Below are 16558 nucleotides of genomic sequence, written 5' to 3' on the forward strand. Positions count from 1 at the left end.
AGGGAAAATAGTAATTATAAGAGAATTTAAAAATATTAGTACGTTATATAAAATAAGGATCTTAGATAACGAATGATGTCCATTTTTTGTTTAATTTATTTTTTTCTACACCCTTTTCAATTTCTTTATTTCAATTATATTTAAAGTTTTATTTAAAATTACTTTTTATTAGTTGGTAAACTAAGTTAATTAGACCATTTATAATAATTTACATATACTATAACTAAATTAACTAGACCATTTTAATAACACGCGTGTATATAGACACAAATGGAATACACAATCAATGGAAATAAATAAAACTAACATTACTAATGAAAATAAATAAAACCAACAATACTAATGAAATGAGTTCATGTACAATATCTGTATATACATGGAATATCAATATAAAATATGTAAATAAATTACGCCTGATCCGTGCGCCGCCTGCGTCTAGACCTAACATATACTAGATGGTCCTATGTCACATTCTTGGCCATCCTGATGCATTCTTCGATCACCTCATGTGTCGATGAGCCTGGTGTGACCACCCCTAGACTCAGATGGCGCTCCAACCTCACAGCAATGTCATCACAAACTTCCCGTTACATACAAAACAAATAGATTACACAAATTATTATGCAAATATTGAGATAAATGACGTAAATTATTAGTATTACTTACCACTGCATGTCTAGGCTCCTCCACAGATGTCGACGATGCTCTTGGCTCTGACACGTGAGGGATATCCATCTGCGGGGCCTGAGGGACGACTCGGGGTTGCGGGGCGTGACCATCAGGCAGAGGATCTGATGCGTGGCCTGGTGTCATGAAAGGATGCGAGATGTGGAAGAACCAGTCCATGTAGTCACTGGCACACTGACTTGGCACAACGCACACCTCACCTGCTGGAACAATATGATCCGAGTAGTGCATCCACCTGTCGTGTATATCATCATACGACACCCATGAATCAACAGGAGGAGCAGGAATGGTCTACGTGTATCCAAACTGCCGCACGACCATCTCTGGTCTGTAATAAACATCAACAGGCCCCCAACGCAAGAGACCAGAATAGCATGATATGAGTTCATGAATCTGGAGTTGGTCCAGGCGCTCCCTGTACGCCGGTTTATGTATGCTCTTCATGGTCTTCTTCGTCGCAATCCACCTACACGCACGCGGGGAATCTTCGTCGTATTCCTAATCAGTAGTGGAGTCCGCGACTGACGGAAAATACTCGTAAATCCAACACTACAAATGTAACATCATAATGATAAACATTAATAAAGAAAGTCTATCTAACAAAATTTTAAGTTGAACATTGTTGAACCTGAACGAATGAAAAACATATTTGTTACCTGCAACAATGTGATGTAACCGCCAAGTTGTTGGCTGTGGCTGATAGATGCATCATTCAGTTGGTCGTACATATGCACCAGAGCAGCCACTCCCCAGGCATACCTCTCCGTCATACTGAGGTCACAAAGGGCCTCCAAGTACACAACATGAACATTAGTTGCACTCTTGTTAGCAAACAGAGTGCAACCCAGAAGATGAAGAAGATATGCGCGAGCTTCAGTTGTCCAATGACCTGCCTAGCATCAACGCTCGTATATGTCACGTACCCATTGCAGGCGTACGTACGATCCACGATACTGGGTTATCTCAGCCCTGGCAGACTCTGCAGAGACCATCAATAAGTCTACCAGCATCTGAACCGCATCGTCCACGTGCAAGGGCTGAAAGGCGTGCAAGTCGCCAACCACGGGCAGATGGAGAAGCGAGGAGACATTGTCCAGCGTGATCGTGAGCTCTCCCACTGGTAGATGAAAACTAGACGTCTCCCGGTGCCACCGCTCCACAAACGAGGACAAAAGTCCCCGATCGCCAGTGTCTACTGAACACGTGATCAGAGGACTTAGTCCTGTCCCAACAACGAGTCCCTCAATGGCAGGGACAGACCTGCCTAAACTATGGACCTTCCTCCCGTGAGAGGATAACTTCAACTCAGGACGCTCCTGAATTGAAGTATAAAGGAATGCAAAATTCGTGAAAATCATCATTTAAAGGAAAACTAATTTCAATCATAAAGTATAATTTACAAGTAACTAAAAATAAATATTATAAATACCTCTCCCGTCCATACGCTGCAAGCAACGTGATCTGCATACTAGGTCAACACAGATGGGTCGCACGGACCACCCGGAAATCCCTCATGCTCATCCTCAGCAGCCTCCACGCCTGTGTCCGCAGGAATGTCTGCCACAATGTCATCTACATCAGCTGGTGCCATCGGGCCATCCGGAAATACATCAGCCTCAACATCTGGCGCAGGGACCACTGGCTCATCGTGCGCCACAATCACAGCGACTCGCTGCCTCCATGCGGATGTGGTAGGCCGTTGACGCTGTCGAGCATCATCGGAATCATCACGATCTCCTCTGCCCACACCTCTGCCAGTAACGTGACCTAAGGCACGACCTAATCCTTTGATCCTAACCATGATCTGCAAATGAGTACCGCAAATTCAATCACTGATTTCATTCACTCAAATTTCATTGGTCTAACGCAAATTTCATTGACTGAAAGTCACACAAGCTGTCAGGCTTTCATTGATTGTTGGACATGTATGTCAAGAAAGGCTACACATGTCAGGCTTTTATCGGGTGAGAATTTATCTTGTTCTAATGAGAGGACATGTCTTAAGCATAAGCTAGAAGGCATGTTTATCGCTCATGCTCAAGTTTGCAAATTTGGTGCAGCCTAAGCACACTCGTAAAGATTTAAAAGCCCACTTAAAAAAAGCCCAACGGATATAAAAGGTGTGTCTTACTGAAAATTAGGGGTTCTTAGGGATTTTTGAAAGATAAAATACTAGAGAGCACATTGGAGGCAATGTTTATCCTTAAGGATTCTTCTTCAACTTCTTGTTCATCAAGTTTGATTTTCCCCATGGTCAAGAGAAGCTAAATTCATCCTTTGTTGGGGTTTAATGTAATCGAACATATTAAAAACTTTATTTCTAAAGCTAGTACTTTGGTTACAATAATTTAAGAGATTAATAGTAGAATCAAAGGACTTAGGTTATCTCATTTATGGGATTAAGGTTTAAATAAAATTATGGGCTGATGGTAACAAACATTTTTTTTAATAAGAAAATATTGATTGCATGTTAAGATGGTTTTATGGAGTTAAACCCTGATAAATTTCTCTCATTGATTACATCTCAATTTTTTGTGTATACCAACTGTTCGAAAAAAGGACTTAGGTTATCTCATTGATTTCTCAACTAATTTTCTTTTTTCTTCTTCTTTTATTTTTATGCAATTGCCTTAAAATTTGGTTACTTAATCTTTCTACACTTGTAGTCTATTAAATTTACTAATTATTACCCAATTATCGCATAAGTCTATGAGGAAATGATACTTTACTTATCATTATTGTTACTTGAACGATTTGATACTCTTACTAAAATCAACAAGCTTCTGGTCATAATCAATCTCAAAACTTCCAATCTTGGAACAAATCCACCAAAACTAATGAGATGCCAAATTAACAACAAAGACTTGAAAGAAAATGTTAGCAAGATGGTGATGTATTCATTTCTTTTTTTCTTTTTTATTGAAAATGACTCATATCAAATGAATACCCAATAGGATGCACTATCTAAAACCAAAATGCAAATATGTACTTATGTACTTTTCACTTTTTCTTTCCCTTCTTTGAATAATTTGATGCATAGCCCTAGGTTATTCATAAACGACTTTCTTCTTCTATTTTCATCTTTGTTTGTGGAATTCATGTCAAACTAAGCCTATTTGAGAATAAGAAGAATTTGAGTACCGATGGCAAAGAGAATGGCTAAAAGTTTATCCTATAACTCATAATATTTGAACTACAGACACAAATTAGTTAATAGAAATTGATATAATTTTAATTTAGACTAAGTAGGTAATAGAAATAGTTTATATAAAATTTCAATTTATTCTTTTTAGGTTTTAATGTCAAATATATGTAAATGTTTTGGAGAGAGGAGTTTTGATCTGGGATTGGCACTAGAAAGGACCATTACTTATCAGGGAAAGGAATTTACTTAGAGAGTTAGGGCATGCTCTGTGCCTAGTGGTTTTCAAAGATGATGAATCAGATAAGTGGGTATACAAGGACAATTCATCTATCATTTATTCAATAAAATTCTGTACAAGATTCTAGTGTCACATTTATCATTGGACACAAATTTGTTTATAATTTGTTATAAGCATTTGTCTAGAAGTTGGCTCCAGATCAGATTCCTTAACCTTACAGAATTTGGTACATATAGAGGTACTATCTCTACCAGAGAAAAAATGTGCCAAGGTTGTAATAAGGAGGAAGAAATATGGCTCATTTGTTTTTTGAATGTGAGTTTTATTCATAAGCATTTGTTTTTTGAACTTAATTTGTTGAGGTCGTCTAGGCATTTGAATCAGTTTTTCGATACCATATTCAGTTCTAAGTGGCAATTACATAAAAGGCAATTACATATTTGCATTAAATCAAATTAAAACAGTAGATATTCTCCAAAATGGCATTATTTATCAAATATTTAGCATACATTCAAAGGTGATCCTAATAACCAAAATTCCTAATTTCAAAAAAAGCTCACAATGTATCAAATATTTGACAATTTTTCAATTAAAATGAAGCTGTGAGTTTTACGGATCACCTGATCCGTAAGCATGTTCCAAATCAAGTTGATTCGGAAGATGCTTATGGATCAAGTGATCCGTGAACTACTAACAAATAGTTTACGGATCACTTGATCCGTAAGCATCTTCCAGATCAACTTGATCCGGAACATGCTTACGGATCAGGTGATTTGTAAAATGCACAGCAACTTTTCGATAGCGGTTTACGCCATCGTCGGCAACACTGGTGAAAAAAAGAAAAGGTTCACGGTGCTTACCTCGACTGTGGACGGTCACGAAGCTCCCTCGACGGTGGACGACGAAGAAGAAGCAGAAATGCGAAGAAGAAGCACCACGACACCTTCCTCCTAATCACAGCAACAATGGCAGCAATCACGCGAAGAAGAAGAATGAAGAAGAAGCAGAAACGCGAAGAAGAAGCAGAAGAATGAAGAATCAGAAAGGTCCGAGGAAGAAGAAGCAGAATCGCGGCGCGGGAGAGAGAGAGAGGCGAGGGTTATTTTTTAAAAAAAGTACTTAGGGGAATTATGGCCTTTTCATAACAAGTGCTGGGTGCACCTAGCAGCACTCGCCATTGCATCACCCTATTTAAATGGGTCAAACTTCAACAACTTTTCCATGAGTGTTGTTAGGTGCATCCAACATTTTTGCTGGTGCACCCAGTAGTTGATGCAAAAATACCTTTGTACCCCTGGCTTAGTTTTTTTAAAAAAGAACGGTTCATCTCTCTCCCTCCCTCCCTCCCGCTTTGGCCTTCTTCTTCCTCGTGACCTCTCACCATTTTTTCTTCTTCTTGCTGGCGTGAAGTGGTTTTGGTCTCCTTTCTCACTCCTGGCCTCACCTCAGCCACGTTCTTCTTCCTTTCGTTTTGTTTGCATGAAGTGGTTGCTGGTTTCAAAAAAGCTTGACCCACTGTCGAGGTCCTCCATGTCGTGTTCCCCCCGTGAGCGTCGTCTTCTTCCTCCATGCCGAGAGTTTGTGTTCTGTGATCGTGGTGCTCGTTGGTTTTGAGTAGCCCAGGCATTTTGAGGGTGGTGTTCTCCATCCGTGTCAGCATTGTCGAGGTAAGCAGTTGTTCGTCTTCGATTGCCGACATTTTTATTTAATCCGTAAACGTTTTTTAAGTGATCCGTAAAAACTAGTTAGCATAAGTGAAGATTACAAATCAAGTTGATCTGTAAGATGTTTGATGAAACTTACAAATCAACTTAATCCGTAAGATGATTGATGAAACTTACAGATCAAGTTGATCCGTAAGTTTCATATTTAATTTTTAAAATTGGGAAATATTTAAATAATAGCGAGTTTTTTTTAAATTAGGATTTAGGGTTAGTTTATAATACTTTGAAATTTGGGGGATTATTTGTATAATACAATAACATTTGAATTTGGTGTCTTTTTGTTCTGAAATTTGTAGGTTACTCATTAAGTTGGTGGATTGAGTTTCTTTCTCACAAGGTGTTTGTTTGAAGTCTGAATTGTATGTACTTTATATATTATAGAATTTTTTTTCAACATTGTGTATTACTTTGGTAGAAGATTAAATAATACCTAAAATTTGGATGATTCTTATTAGATTGTTGTCACAATTTGGTTTGTCAATTTAGCAAGAGCATTGTTAAGTGTGATGTTGTATATTATATTCTTGGAACTTGTTGGGGCTTTTTTGGTTTGAATTAAATTTTACTATGGACACTACATTTTTGGTTTACTATACACAATATATTTAGTTCACAACAATTTGGTCTCTTGGCCTAGTTCGAGTTGTAATTGAAGGCAATCTCTTGGTCTTAACCCTCCCAAATATCCAAGCCTTCTTCTTTTCTCCTTATGAAAAAAAAGGGTTTATGTCTCTTGAGTAGCATAATTTTCTGAAAAAGAATTTTAGTCAAAGAGGCAGAACATTTTATCTTCTCTTGTGAGGAATGTGTGTCCTATAAAAAGAGCTTAAACATGCTAAACCAACCCTTCTTAACCATTTAACAATATCACATGGACCAACTTCAATTTCTGTGATCTAAGAAAATGCTCATATGAATCCTCTCTTATATGGCAGATATTTTGGTGTTTAGTTATCTAATGGTCACAGGTCAACTTGAACAAGTAGATGGGTGAAAGCATAGATTTAAAAGCGTATACTAATTGTACAGTGTTAGACTGTTAGTCAATGTTTAGTAAAAGTTACTTTTTGTTTATTTTGACCTTAGTAGTCTCAATGATGGATTTGACAACAACAATAACATCTGATACAGAAAACAACAGGTGCATTGGACAATCCTTTAGGTCCTGAAACTGTTATTTGTTGAAAAATACATATTTTTATAATTTGATTTGCTTTCCTAGTTGAATATATTGCCTGTCATGGATCAACTCTACTGAAAGCCATCATTGGAGTGCATATTAAAATTTAAATGAGGACAATGCACAGGCTTATTGTGCCTCATTTTAAAATTCAAATTTAATTAGTAGAATCTAGTTGACAAGAATAAAGGTCTTGAGTCTTGACCGCTTAGTGATGTAGATGTTTTAATATTATGTCCAAGATTAGTCTTATATCTTCTATTATTACCAATGTCTTTTGTAGCTGTTGCTGTCATTTAGAGTAAGTAGTGAAGCAACCTAATTGAGTTAGCAGAATGTTTCTTGGCTTCACCATGGACTTCGTCATATCAACAATAAGTGTTTTTTCAGCTTTAGTCAATCGCTCCGCATATGGATGTTCAACTAATGACTTAGCCAATTCATGATTATGCACTCCACAAATCAACTTCACCATCCAGCCTTCTCCTCCAACCACTGGCTTGCAACGAATCTTGAAGGGACACCCACATTTCCTAATCCCAGTGTCTCTTCTGATAAATTCTTTTTTCCTACACCTATACTCGCCACTCCTTTCAAAGTCAATTAACACAAACGTAGTCCTTCCTCTACTACCTGTGTTTGTATCCGACCTTAAAATCACCGCCACAAATCCGTTTTCATGAGAAACGGATCGAGCCCACCGCAAAACATCATCTCAACACTCAAACACCTACAAAGCAATCCACATAATATAAGTTTTCTACCAGTATTCATTTTATTAAATTTATGACAAACATTAACATTATAACCTGAGAAGTATTGAACGCATCGGAACAATCAACATGTGGTTCATTCTCACCACATGCTTCTTCATTTTCATAATCCATATCCGCTTATTCAGACATTATTTCATACATCCACTCATCTTCGTCCATCTAACCAACTCAAACAAAAAATGGTCATACAAACAAATTAATAAGTTTAAAAAAATGGAAACTAAATTCAGAAAACATCAAATTTTAAAAATAGTTACTCTTACGGATCAACTTGATCCGTAAGTAATCCGTACGTTCGCGACACGGCCACCACCGTCTGCGTACCTCGTTTGCCGTCACCGACCATCGCAACGCACCTTCACCGCACCTAACTGTTCACAACGAACCAACGAACCAACGAACCGGAGACAATGCCGCACGAAAACCACAAAAACAGAAAAACAACGAACAAAAATGGCAGTTGTGTGAAGCGCAGGAAAAAAAGCTTTTATAATGAAAAAAAAAAAAGCCAGGGACATTTTTGCCATTTACAAATTTTGCTGGGTGCACCTAACAACACTCATTTTCCTTTCTATATATCTGCATAATAAAATAGAAAGTTCTAAGAAAAAAAATTTAAAATATTTTCTGAAAATCAGCATAAATATGAAAATAAAAAATTCTCCCCCTCAATCTCTATGGCTTAATTTGGGAGAGTTGAATTTTCTCACTGCCCCTCGTGAATCCACTCATGCTGGTCTAAAATAATCTTTTCTATTCTAAGACTTTTGCTTCCAAACTATGTTTATCTACCCTTCACTTAATAGTTTCCATTACTGTTTTCTCAATGAAATTTCCCCTCTTCATGATTTTTCTCATATTTCACTCTTGAGTTTCCCAATACAAACGTATGACTCATCAAATGCTTGGTTTGACCCTTGTGGCCTAATTGTTATATTGATTCTGCTGTTTGCTTGTGATCATAACTGGGTTGATTCCATTCACGTTTTCCATCAAATTTTCCCTGTATTGTCAATGGATCTGTTTCATTTCTTGAGTTCCCCCTGATTCAGATAGCGTAGAGTTTTATGAAATCATATGCTATTGCCGAATCGGTGGTCAATCCGATTACTGGTTGGAGCAATTGACAATTGAATCCAATTTTTTCCATAATTTTTGTGTCTGTAATTGTGTGAGAAAAAAAACTTGTTTTGGTACCCTCTAATTTGTGAGCCATGGCAGGCATTAATGTCTCAGAATATGCTCATAGTTCTGTGCACAAGGCCATAATATTGAAGGATCATGCTGGTCTTAAGGAGATACTTGGAGTTCTCCCAAAACTAGGTAACCCCCTTGAGATCAAAACTGAGGCTGCTTCAATAGCTGAGGATGAGAAAGCTGCAGCCATCTCTGTTGTGGTGGATAGGAGGGATGTGCCACATGGTGACACCCCTCTTCACATGGCTGCAAAACTGGGTGACATTGTTGCTACTGAAATGCTCATGGATGCCGGGGCAAATGGTAGGTTGAAGAACAAGGAAGGATGGACTGCTGTTAGGCAAGCTATCATTAACAAACAAGATAAAATAGCAATGGTTATGATCAAGTACTCTTGGAATGACCCTGACAACAAATATTTTAGAAGGTTGCCTAGGTATATAGGGACTATGAGAAGGATGAAGGACTTCTACATGGAGATTTCATTTCATTTTGAGAGTTCTGTGATACCTTTCATCTCGAGGATTGCACCTTCGGATACTTACAAGATTTGGAAAAAGGGTGGGAATATGAGGGCAGATATGACTTTGGCCGGCTTTGATGGTTTGAAAATCAAGAGGTCTAATCAGAGCGTTCTTTTCCTTGGTGATGGTACTTCAGATGATGAGAGCAAATTTCCCGGATCGCTGTTCAAAGTCTTGCACAAAGAGAAGAAAGTATATGTGGTTTCACCTAGTTTAGATGCCCCCACTGATAGAGATGTTAAGGACACATTAGCTAAGAAGTCTAGGTCTGAATCAGTGAGGAGGGTAGGGCTTGATGTGAGTCAGGCACTTCTTGTTCCCCAGTTAACATGGAGGAGAAAGGAGAGAAAAGAAATGGTGGGGCCATGGAAAGCTAAGGTGTATGACATGCAAAATGTGGTTTTTAGTGTGAAATCCAGAAGGATCCCTGGTGCTCCACCACCTGAGGCGAAGCCAGCTCCTAAGAAAACTAAGAAGAAGGACAATGGAAAAATTGAAGACATTTTGACAGATGAAGAAAGGAAGCAATTTGAAGCTGCAATGAATTCATCAGATGATAATGGCCACAGTCACAATCGTGCGAAGAAAGAAAAGAAAGGAAGGTCTGGTGGACATAGAGACCACAAGGAGAGAAAAACCAATAGTGCACAACCTGCTGAGCATTTTGTAAACCAGAAGGGTGAAAGCCAGTTTAAGAGAGGGATGATGCCTGCTCTTTGGCTTTCCCAGAACTTCCCACTAAAAATTGATGAATTGCTACCTATGCTTGACATTCTTGCTGAAAAACTTAAAGCGGTCCGTCGGTTAAGAGAACTCCTTACAACAAAACTTCCAAAGGAATCCTTTCCAGTCAAGGTATGTCCTCTCTCTGTTCTTTGATTTGAGCATCTCACTAGACATCTAAAATTTCTTGGCACGAGACATTGGAATCTGAAAATTCCATGTGAACATATCTTCACTTAGTTCTTTCTCTCTTGTTTTCCTTGATGCAGTACTATAGGAGTATACTTACTCGATTGTAATTTTTCTTTTTACCTAAAGCTGTAAGCCTAACTACAGTTAGTAGTTAGACAGTTAGTAGTTAGTTTGTTAGTTAGGACAGCTGTGTTACAGCTGTCACTAACTAACTCAGGGTAGTTGGCAGTTACGGTTGAGTAACTGCTATATATACTAAACTGTAAACTGTAATTTTCTGTTGGGTCGAATTTCCTCAATAATGATATCTCTTACTCTCTCTTTCTTCTATCTGAATAAAAATCCAAGTCCCATATCAGCAAGTGATAGTATTAAGATAGAGTATATAAGTGGGGGACAATTCTCACTTATGAGATAGCTTATGAGGTTGAGTTAGGCACAAACCCAAGAAAATTATTATTATTATTTATGATCTGTCATCATGTGTTGGTTATGGTAGATATTGTAGATATTGTGTTTTTCTATTCTTCAAGGTGTATTATACAATGTTCTCTGCACATGTTTGAGCTAGACTTCTGATAGCAACTGATATGAACTCATCTTCGATTGTTGACTAGTTGTCTTTCACTCTGCTCTTTTTCTTTGACAACTTGACTCTTTGTCTCTTCAATAGAGTATTTCATGAAAATTATCAGAAAGCTCTAGAGTTCAATCATGAAGAATGAAGAATTATTATTTTTTATATATAAGAATGAAGATCATTTTAGCCTGCATATTGAAATGTTTTTTCATGATTGAATTGTGAAAAAAAAATATAAAACTTGTCATTTAGGCATTAGGTAGAAGTTAGTTAGATCTAGTGCATTTCTTTTGCAGCTACCAGTGCCTTTATACAAATAGCACACTTTGCTATGTCAAAGATTAATGATATGCCTAGTACTGGTAGGATGAACATGAAAATATTGAAGAGTGGAGTGAATTTTGAGAATGTATCCAACCATAAATCATAATTTGGAGCATTCATTCTTTCCCTTCGCAAAACTAGTTTTTAGAACTTTCCCAACAAAAAATTTCTAATTGGATGGAAAATCAGAACTCTGTTTTCTTGGTTCTCTATATAAATAGCATGAAAGGATAATAAAGTTGTTCACACATGACCTGATGTTTAAGAAGAAGAATTCAACTAAACCAAGAGTTCGCTCAGGACTCTAACATAAATTTCAACATGAATTTGGCTTGAGAAATCTGCACTTCGTTGTTGAATGATAGTAGTATGAGAACAATTAATTATTATGCATTATGATACAATGTACATGTACATGGATTTTTTATTCAATTTCCACTGTTTAGGTATATATGTCTGCAATTGATAGTTGTGTGCTCATCGCTAAAAGTGGCAAAAGGTGTTTTATCTAATTTAACCACCAAAATGAGTTATTTAAACCTTGGCATCTTGCTGTGCTAGTATTTGCGCCTAACCTGTAATTTTATCTAGCTCTAGTCTCATCATCCGAAACAAATTGTATCTTTAATGGTTTAGGTATTGCATAGACTTTCCACAATAGAATTTTTATTAGTCTAATGGGTCCTTGCATCCCTGCCACAGTACTAATTCAACAGTCCAATGTTGGTAGTTGGTACTATATGAGTTAAACAAATTTTTACACTATCAATAACTTTTATTTAGATTGTAATTTTATCGATCTAACGGTTGAATTATAACTATATATTACTTTAGTTGTTCTTGTCAAATTTAAATAACTATGGAAATATGGCAAAAGGTTTTTTTATATATATTTTGAAAGTAATGCATCAATTTTAATGTATATTAATAAATAATTTTGGATTAATATTACATTTTGTAGATATATGTTCTATTTGATAAGAACTTTTAATCTAACATGGATAATGAAAAGGGAAAATTTGATAGTATTGATGATTTCTTTTCTATCTTTGTCATGCTTTTCTTTGATCTTTTCCCTTTTTTTTATAACTTTTTGGTTGATGTATATGACTATATATATCCATTCCATTTACTTTGCAAATTCAGGTTGCCATTCCCGTGGTGTCCACTGTTAGAGTATTGGTAACTTTTACAAAGTTTGAAGAAATACAACATGAAAATGCAGATGAGTTTGAATCAGCCCCATCTAGTCCTACTTCTGGTGACCAAGAGAACCCAGAAGAGGAACGTTCCTCATCATCATCATGGTTTGGGTGGATAAAGACCCCTTCTAGATCAAGTACGACATGTGCGGAATCTAGTAGTAAAATATTTGACGCCGAGGACCTGTTTGCTATTCCCTCTGGTTTTAAATGGATTACTATTGAATAAAAGTTAAAAGAGAGAGGACTAGAATAGGCAAAATGCATGGATGTAATAGCTAACGAAGTTAAAAAGATTTCAAATAGGAATTTTATGAAGGTGAACCAAAAGTTGAGGTAATCTTCTCACCCAAAGGTGAAGTGTTCTCAGGATAGGGAAAGGTGAGAAATTAAAGAAAAATTAAGTAATAGCTAGATTCACTCACTTCACATGTGACTAACATCAACCATCATTTGTAAGTACTGGCCTTATTTTTATCACATCCTTTGTAGTTTTATGTGTTATTTACTTATTTTTATCAGATAGAAATAGAGACAGGGATCAAAACACAACTGTAACTGCAATTTAAAACGTTGATTAGGAGAAACCACACTTAAACCACGAAAAGTTACACACAATTTTAAAGGTTATGTCCTATGATTTGTTCCTCCATTCATAGCCTAGCAAGTTTTTGCAAGTAGAAAATACAGTAGCATAAAGGCAATGATGTATCTAACTTATTTACCCAAAATGAAAGTGTAACACCTTAAGATCCTAAGAGAGGTTGTGGTTATGTTTATAAAAGAACATCAATGCAAAACTACGAAGACTTATAATTAATGAAAGAATGATGAAAAACTACACGATCTTTTAAATGAATTCTAAAGCTTACTCTAATATAATATATATCTATCCTAATTGGCACGAAGAGCAAAGAAATTAAAGACCAATATCATCTCCTTCCCGTTTTCTCTTCAAAAAATCTTGAACTCGTACTACGAACAAAAGCATAGCTGCTAAGTTCCAACAAGCAAAGAGTATCACATCATTGATATCACATTAGTAACAATATCACATCATAATGAAAAACAAAAAATTAATATACTAAAAAAAAGTAGCATATTGATAGATAAAAAAAATTAAGCCTTAAATATAATAAATTTAATTGAAAATTAATAATCATGCACTTTTTTTTTTCCTTTTTCAACATTATAATTTATAAGCCCACTCACACTCATCATATACATTGCTCATTTTTAATTAGTTTATTTTTCCTTTTTTTACATCATTACACAAATTCTCTAGACTTACTCATCATTTACATTGTTCATTTCCTTTCTAACACACACATACCTTAAAAAATAGGTTAAATTAGTTTATTGTTTCTCTAATTTATTTTTGACGTTCAACTTTTTATTTATTTTGGGTTCAATTTGTTTCTTTAATTTTTAAAATTTATTCAATTTAGTCCTCTAATTTTTTGGGGTTCAATTTGATCTTTTAATTTTTAAAATCTGTTCAATTTGGTCCTACCGTTTAAATATGCAATTTGTGACAGTTTAAATCGTCACTAAGTGATTTTAAGCATTTACAAAGTGCACTTTCTTAACATTTTTTACCCTATCTAGATAATAAGATCAAATTGAATCGATTTTAAAAATTAGAGAACTAAATTGAATTTAAAAAAAAATAGAGGACTAAATCAAACCTAAAAAATATATTAGAAGACTAATAAACTAATTTAACCAAAAAAATACACACTTAAAGAATAAGTGATGAATCAATTTATCAATAAAATTATAAGATTGACGTGATAGTTGAACCAAAAAAAATGAGAATGAGATTGTGAGTTTAAATCTATCACACTAACAAAAAAAGTTAACAAATATTTTTTGATAAAAAAATCAATTCATCACTTATTCTTTTTTATTTTTCTCTCAATCAACACTCTTAGACATTCACTTTGGTTTATCATCATTCATAGTAGATAGACAGAGGTAAACGTGAAAATATGCAAGGTATCCTGTTATGGCCTATGACCTAGTCTAGTTTGATTCGTGGGTGATGTTAGGTGTACCCAGCATTTAATGTGAAAGGCCAAAAATACCCCTGGCCTTAATTTAAAAGATTTTGGTGCACCCAACACCATTTTACGCCTTCGTACACCAGCACAGTGAGCTTCCATTTGCGCCACCGTCAATCTTCTTCTCTTCCCTTCGTTTGTGCCGCCGCTATTCTTCTTCCCTTCCGTCCATGTCATTTTCGTTGGGCTTTGATCCTTCTTCTCCTCCGTCAGCATTGTGTACGTGCTCCACCGACGAGGTAAGCTCATTCTCCACTTTAATGGTTGTCGATTCCGTTGCTTGTTTTTAATTTGTTACGGATGTAGTTGATCCACAATTGTTTGTAGGAAATAGGTTTAGGCTTACGGATGAAGTATTTTGTAGGTTTGTACATACGGATCAAGTTGATCCATATGAGGTTTAGGGATCAAGTTGATATGCAAGCCTCATACGGATCAACTTGACCCGTATGTACATTTTTTTAAAAAAAAAATTGTAAATAAGTATTTTTGTTTTGAAAAATGTTTGTTATTAGGATTTAGGGTTAATGTTGATGGTTTAGGGTTACTGATGATTGTTTAGGGTTAGTGTTGAGGATTTCTATTGTATTATGTTTGAATTCTTTGAACTAGTTGATATTGGTTTTAGATATTTTAGTTTACTAAGTTAGTATCGCCTTAAAAATTGTACATATGACTGACTTACGAGTTACAAGTAATAAACATCTGTGAAATCACTATCTTGAAATGTGAGAATAGTTTCAAATCATGCATTATATACCAAATATGTGTGTCATTAGAAAATATGAAAATTTGACACACAAGTAGACATATAAGAATGGTAATAATGGCAGGCTAATGATAAAATAGGAACAACATGCTCAACTTTAGTTTAAGATCGAACCTGAGGTACACGAGGAGCACCCCTATAACCCAAATCTCCTCAGGTTTCGTTTGCCCCTAAAAGAAGCAAAACATAAATCCTAAAAGCAAAACTTAAGTCCTAAAAGCAAAACAAGCCAGTCTAAAAGCAAAACAACCAATAAATGTCCCAAGCCTGTCTGGAGAATTAAAAACCGCGGATGCTTTGAAGCTTCTAATGTTGCTTTTGTAGAGATCCAACAGAAGTTGTCAATCCCAAACATGTTGTCATCAATTAGTCTTGCTTCAAACAATTTCCAATAAGCAAAAAAGTTCAAAATCTCATAAATGAAAATATCTATAGATTTGGAATAAGACTTTCCAAAATGAACTGAAAATCAAAACAACTTACGAGCACAAGCACACACTATAGAGCTTATACGCTCTTGAAAATCAAATTACTTTTAGTCTGCAAAAGATTAACACACAGTGACTATAGATTAATTTCTTGGTTGAAATATAGATAATTCCTTATAGAGTAGTTCAAAATCTTGCTTGGCTATAGATTAATTCATTGTGATGAATTTGTGTGGTTTAGTAATGGAATTTGTGCATCAACATTTACAGATCATGGTTAGAACTAGAGGCTTAGGTCGTGCCTTAGGTAGGGTTATAGGCAGAGCCCTGGGGAGAGAGGATCATCATGATTCAGATGATGTTCCCCAGTGGCGAAGGCCTACAACATCGGCACGTAGGCAATGGGAAGCTGCCCCTATTGTTGAGGATGAGCCAGTGGTAGTTGGAGACGTACATGCACATGGTGCAGACGCTGGTCATGATGCTGAGGGATTTCTAGGTGGGCCGCGTGACCCATCAGTGGTTACGGAGTATGGTGACCATGTTGCATACCTTGTATGGAACGAAAAGGTATTTAAAATTTTTAAGTAAACTTATTTGTTAAGTATTTCTTATAATTGAAATTTGTCATCATTTAAATTATTATGTTTATAAATTGTCTGTTCATTTATACTTCAATTCAGGAACGTCCTGAATTGAAGTTATCCTCCCATGGGACGGTTCAGAAATTCGGAAGGCCTGCTCCTGAAATTGAAGGGCTAGTTGCTGCCACAAGATTAAGTCCTATGATTGCATGTTCAGTAGAC

The 16558-nt window shown here is 36.0% G+C and overlaps 2 protein-coding genes across 2 annotated transcripts; one reads left to right on the top strand and one right to left on the bottom strand.

The window, feature by feature from the left end:
* Nucleotides 1–1185: 1185 nt before the first annotated feature.
* On the bottom strand, nt 1186–5718 carry LOC102666477 (protein MAIN-LIKE 1-like). The gene is made up of 5 exons (XM_006606754.1): nt 5452–5718; nt 2168–2491; nt 1611–2003; nt 1344–1508; nt 1186–1236 (listed from the first exon to the last, which is right to left on the bottom strand). The coding sequence occupies exons 1-5, from the start codon at nt 5716–5718 to the stop codon at nt 1186–1188; spliced, it is 1200 nt and encodes a 399-aa protein (XP_006606817.1).
* A 2729-nt stretch (nt 5719–8447) lies between these two features.
* On the top strand, nt 8448–12996 carry LOC100795163 (ankyrin repeat domain-containing protein 13B). The gene is made up of 2 exons (XM_003556837.5): nt 8448–10326; nt 12437–12996. Exons 1-2 carry the CDS (start codon nt 8965–8967, stop codon nt 12719–12721), a joined length of 1647 nt encoding a protein of 548 aa, XP_003556885.1. The 5' UTR covers nt 8448–8964; the 3' UTR covers nt 12722–12996.
* The last annotated feature ends 3562 nt before the right edge of the window (nt 12997–16558 follow it).

This window comes from Glycine max, chromosome 20 (assembly GCF_000004515.6).
Source record: "Glycine max cultivar Williams 82 chromosome 20, Glycine_max_v4.0, whole genome shotgun sequence".
Taxonomy (NCBI): domain Eukaryota; kingdom Viridiplantae; phylum Streptophyta; class Magnoliopsida; order Fabales; family Fabaceae; genus Glycine; species Glycine max.

Excerpts from the sequence above, each read along its gene's own strand:
- LOC102666477 (XM_006606754.1), bottom strand. The coding sequence starts at position 5,718 with ATGGAGAACACCACCCTCAAAATGCCTGGGCTACTCAAAACCAACGAG. Across the intron at positions 2,492-5,451 it reads AGCAAGAAGAAGAAAAAATG|ATCATGGTTAGGATCAAAGG; the intron begins GTGAGAGGTCAC and ends ACTCATTTGCAG. Across the intron at positions 1,509-1,610 it reads CGTACGTACGCCTGCAATGG|AGTGCAACTAATGTTCATGT; the intron begins GTACGTGACATA and ends TTTGCTAACAAG.
- LOC100795163 (XM_003556837.5), top strand. The coding sequence starts at position 8,965 with ATGGCAGGCATTAATGTCTCAGAATATGCTCATAGTTCTGTGCACAAG. Across the intron at positions 10,327-12,436 it reads AGGAATCCTTTCCAGTCAAG|GTTGCCATTCCCGTGGTGTC; the intron begins GTATGTCCTCTC and ends TTGCAAATTCAG.